Source organism: Thamnophis elegans, chromosome 3, assembly GCF_009769535.1.
Source record: "Thamnophis elegans isolate rThaEle1 chromosome 3, rThaEle1.pri, whole genome shotgun sequence".
Taxonomy (NCBI): Eukaryota; Metazoa; Chordata; class Lepidosauria; order Squamata; family Colubridae; genus Thamnophis; species Thamnophis elegans.
Genome location: NC_045543.1, coordinates 70,157,469 through 70,163,021, shown reverse-complemented (window position 1 = coordinate 70,163,021; position 5,553 = coordinate 70,157,469). Strand labels below are relative to the sequence as shown.

General features: G+C 36.0%; 1 protein-coding gene across 1 annotated transcript; it reads right to left on the bottom strand.

The window, feature by feature from the left end:
* Window positions 1-655: 655 nt before the first annotated feature.
* Window positions 656-2,554, bottom strand: CER1 (cerberus 1, DAN family BMP antagonist). The gene is made up of 2 exons (XM_032213832.1): window positions 2,081-2,554; window positions 656-1,355 (listed from the first exon to the last, which is right to left on the bottom strand). Exons 1-2 carry the CDS (start codon window positions 2,552-2,554, stop codon window positions 1,071-1,073), a joined length of 759 nt encoding a protein of 252 aa, XP_032069723.1. The 3' UTR covers window positions 656-1,070.
* Window positions 2,555-5,553: the final 2,999 nt, after the last annotated feature.

Below are 5,553 nucleotides of genomic sequence, written 5' to 3'. Positions count from 1 at the left end.
TATCTAAAGTTCTACTGAACTAGATAGTAGTATATACCTACATGTGAATATATGGGGGAAAATAAAACATAATTGTACATATTAGAAAGGAATTGATGGAAGTTAAAGTTTTTAAATAGGACTTGAGTTTCCAGTATATTTACTATTGAGAGTTGGGCAGCATATAAATGTAATAATTATCACTTTCTTTTGGTTATATATCACATACTAGAATATTGTCATTGCATTTTTAAAAAATCTGTTCAAATCTCTAATCAACTTGATGTTACATTTGGAGCCATCAATGCTGGGCTATAAAATATGGAAATTTGCAGCCCAGAACTGGTAGCCTGATTTTCTTTCAATTCCAATTCACAGATTTTTTTCCCCCTTTGAAATTTAAATATGAGGCACATACACAAAGATGGAGAGGTAAAGGCAATTTAAGCGTTATAAGACATTGTATATTGTTTGGTGGGACCCCTATTGTAGCCAAATGCAGGCCACAATACATCTTAAACAGCTTCAAAACTGAAAAATACACAATTTACTAAAAACATGACTTTGAAAAATAAGCGTTAAAAAGCCTTGAAGCTAAAGTTGCTTTACGTACTTTGTAAGAGATAATTAATTCCAGTCCATAAATTTTAAAAAAATCATTTTTATTCAAAGTATAAAGACCGTATTCCATAATTTTATTGTGGATAAACAATACTTACATTATGCATTTAATATTACTGGTATAGTGCAAAAGGAGGCAGAGAAAGCTTTGCTTTGCTACTAAATGTTCAATAGGTTTACTATTACTGTCCTAATCTGTGTTCCACATTTATCAAAATATTTTTATTCTAAAATGTACATAAAACATACCAATATATCACTAAAAAAAAAGATGTATGAAGACCATTAAAATTGTTGGTAATGAACATATCAAGCTGCAATTATGTTTAGAGTGTGCTGTTTCATATAAGCTACAACAGTCTTTATCAAGACAGATGCAAACTATTATAAAAGGATTTATCGAGTATTCTGGCCCTTAGCAACTACAGATTCAATTGAAAAAACAAGTCATTTCAGAAGGTTCATTTGTGCTAAGGCTCATTCAAATGCAGAGCAGGCTTTAGAAACCCTGGTTCAATTTCTTTCATATTCTGAACTTCACACTTGCATTCTTCAATGATCATAACTATCTTGTTTACTGGATTAACCATGGTACAGTTCATCTTCAGATGCTTCATGGAGAATTTGGTGGGCATGCAGAGGGAACAGAAGCTATACATGCGATCATCAGCACCAGGAACGTGGAAAGAACTGCATTTCCCAAAGCACAGGTTGTTTTGTATCACCACTTTGTCACAATTTTCATGTGTAATGCTCTGAAAGGAAACACATTGTTAAAATACTTGCCATAGTACTTTGTTAGAATAAAAATAGCCAGTGATATAAAAACTAAAATGTTCCTACAACCTTTAGAGATAAAGCCAGGAATACAAAGGTTAGAATTGTTTTAGATACTAAGTCATAACTTTACAGTCTTAGCCAATATTAGAAATGCAGAAAGATTTAAAGGGGAAAACTGTTGGGTCTTTGAAATATACAGACATTTCTACAAATTTCTCAAAGTTACTGCCTAAGAATTTCCTGAAAATATTCTGCAACATAATACGAGTCAAACACCAGTTTTCAGCTTTTTGCAATTTCAATACAACAAACCTGGTCTACTCTAACAAAAAATTTCCAGCCCAAAGCTATCAATATTCTGGGTTTTTTATGCTGTTAATATTTCAGATATCAGACTGAATTTAAGAACACCAGCAAACCACTTTCACTGAAATTAAGCTACAAGATTTGAGCTGCAAAAATCCACTTGCTACCAGATACCTGCAAAAATATATATTAAAAATCCGTATTTTGTTTTCACCTTAGGAGCAGTGTAAATTTTTACCACCTTTATTTTAACTTTCCTTCTATAAATGGGGGAGGACATGACATAGCTTATTTTCCAGAGATAATATAAGGTTGAACTATTTAGTACAGCAGGGCTTATTTCTAATTAAAATAAGATATAGGAGAATACTATATTTGTGGCAGTCATTTTTACCTGAGAGAAAGGAAGCATGTTGCAAACCTCCTGATAAATCTCAGACATCTTGATTGGAAGGATCACCTCTTCAGATCTTGAATTGCTCTTCAATTTAAAAAGGTCCCAGAATTTTTTGGCATCCTTTCTGAAGGCCGCTGCTGCATCTCTCTTGTTCTGTGGGCGAGAAGGTGGATGTTTTGGATACACAGAGGATGGGGTTATGTTTGTAGGAGCCCAGCCTCCCAAATCATCAACCATTTCTTCCTTAACTGTATCTGGGAACATGAAACGAGGACCTCGTGGCAAGTCTTGTTTGATTTTCATTTCTGCCAAGGGTACCACTGGCCTCTCAGTTTTCCTCCCAATGCCTTCAAGTTCCCCTAAATATTTGTTGAGCATATCCCGTATGGAATTTTTCTGCTGCATTTCTTCTCTTTGCTCTGCTTTTCCAAGCCATGAAATCAACACTATCTGAAACAATAGTAAAAGCATTATTCTTGACTGTTGTCTTTCTCCTTCAATTCTTTTCTGCTTAAAAAAAAAAAAGCAGTAGGAAGATTGTTGTATTTATAAAGGAAGCCTAAAGTACTCTTTTGCAGCTGTTGAGCATGGGAGGGGGAAGAGGGGAAGGCTAATCAGTGATACCCATTAACATTCATTAACCTCAGCCTCTAACAAAGATAAAGTTAGCTTGTCTTCCTAGGTGTGTATTTTGTGTTTGTATTTCTAGTTACATCTGTTTTCTCTAGTAGGAATCATTCTAAATATTTGGATTAAGTTTAGCTGTTGTCTAGATACTGGGGAAAGTTCTTAGATGCATATTAACTTACCTGATACATTTGGTCCCAAGTCACCATAAGGCAATAGGGATTCAATACAACAGAGAGAAAACTATGTTTGTAGGTACACATTACAACAAAGTTTAATTTAATTTCTTAGATGAAATCTTATTTAAAAATAACAGCTGGATTATATCTAGTCAAGTTATATGCCATTTTAAATGGATCCAACTTAGATTTTTTAAAAAAAAATTACAGTGTAAAAACTAATAGAGGATGCACTTTTTGAAAAATGCAATTACTAAATAAAATAATGAGCTAATTTCTCACTACTCATATTATTAAACCCTTAGGATTTTGAAAATGTTATAGTTCAACCTGTACTTATTACAAGACTCTTTAAAAGCTATGTAGGTCTTTTTAATTATATGGCAGGAGTGCCTGTCAAATCTCCATTACAGTTTATAAGTGAAAAGCGGCACTGATAAAAGTATCTTTTTCATGTTGTACCAATAGCATTCAGAATGTTTATAGACCTCAAAGGGAAAGTATTAGTGCATGCAGGTCGCCAGAGTGCATACTTTAAGTATAGTCTTCCTTCTGATAAGTAGGTATTATTCTCAACCTTGTTTATACATGAACTGTTTGTAAATAATGGATGACTCAAAAATATATGTGCCCATAGGTTTGGATCAACCATCTTACATGCTGTGTAAAAGGAAAATGACCATGTTCACTCTTGGTACTACTATTGCTTTGTACTACTACTATGGTACTTCATGTGTATGTAGTTCTAGACATTTATTTTATCTATTTCTGTAGAAATGAGTTTGCCACAAAGGTTCAGTAAAATGAAAAGTGAGTATTTGTGTTCTATTTTTCTAAAAAGACACAATTAACAACTGGACTGGTACAACTGGAAAGTTGATTTTATATTAGTTTATATGCAAAAAACAGCCCTGATATAAATATCTTACTCATGCTGTACCAATAGCATCCAGAATGTTTATAGACTCCAATAATGTCTTCATATATGAACTTTGAAAGATTGTTTGGCTGTAAGTTATTGCTGTTCAAGCTGAAATCACAATAATCTCACCAGAAGGGATTGGATTCCTATGTATTTCCACATTATGGTATAATTTTTCATCATTTTGTAACTCTTCTCAATTTAAAACATTGAAAGCAGCATTGGCCTTCAGCTCTCTACAGGTAAAACTCAAAAATTAGAATATCATGCAAAAATGCATTTATTTCAGTAATGCATCTTAAAAGGTGAAACTAATATATGAGATAGACTCATTACATGCAAAGCAAGATAGTTCAAGCTGTGATGCGTCATAATTGTGATGATTATGGCTTATAGCTCATGAAAACCCCAAATCCACAATCTCAGAAAATTAGAATATTACATGCAATCAATAAAACAAGGATTGTACACAGAACAATATCCGACCTCTGAAAAGTATAAGCATGCATATGTACTCAGTACTTGGTTTGGGCCCCTTTTGCAGCAATTACTGCCTCAATGCAGCGTGGCATGGAAGCTATTAGCCTGTGACACTGCTGAGGTGTTATGGAAGACCAGGATGCTTCAATAGCGGCCTTCAACTCTTCTGCATTGTTCGGTCTCATGTCTCTCATCTTTCTCTTGGCAATGCCCCATAGTTTCTCTATGGGGTTCAGGTCAGGCGAGTTTGTTGGCCAATCAAGCACAGTAATCCCACAGTCATTGAATCAGGTTTTGGTGCTTTTGGCAGTGTGGGCAGGTGCCAAGTCCTGCTGGAAAATGAAGTCAGCATCCCCATGAACCTCGTCTACGGAAGGAAGCATGAAGTGCTCCAAAATCTCCTGGTAGATGGCTGCGTTGACCCTGGACTTAATGAAGCACAGTGCACCAACACCAGCAGATGACATGGCTCCCCAAATCAACACAGACTGTGGAAACTTCACACTGGACTTCAAGCATCTTGCAGTGTGTGCCTCTCCATTCTTCCTCCATACTCTGGGTCCTTGGTTTCCAAATGAGATGCAAAAGTTGCTCTCATCAGAAAAGAGGACTGAGCAACAGACCAGGTCTGTTTTTCTTTAGCCCAGGTAAGACGCTTCTGATGTTTTTTTTGTTGTTCAGGAGCGGCTTGACAAGAGGAATACGACATTTGAAGCCCATGTCCAGGGTCTGTCTATGTGTGGTGGCTCTTGATGCACTGACTCCAGCCTCAGTCCATTCCTTGTGAAACTCCCCAACACTTTTGAATGGCCTTTTCCTGACAACCCTCTCCAGGCTTTGGTCATCCCTGCTGCTTGTGCACATTTTTCTTCCGCACTTTCCCCCTCCACATATCTTTCTATTAATGTGCTTTGATACAGCACTTTGGGAATATCCAACGTCTTTTGCAATTCCCTTTTGTGGCTTTCCCTCCTTATGGAGGATGTCAATGATGGTTTTCTGCACCTGTCAGGTCAGCAGTCTTTCCCATGATTGTGATTCCTACTGAACTAGACTGAGAGACCATTTAAAGGCTCAGGAACCCTTTGCATGTGTTATGGCTTAATTAGCTGATTAGAGTGGGACACTTTGAACTTAGAATATTGCACCTTTTCCACAATATTCTAATTTTCTGAGATTGTGGATTTGGGGTTTTCATGAGCTGTAAGCCATAATCATCACAATTATGACAAATCACAGCTTGAACTATCTTGCTTTGCATG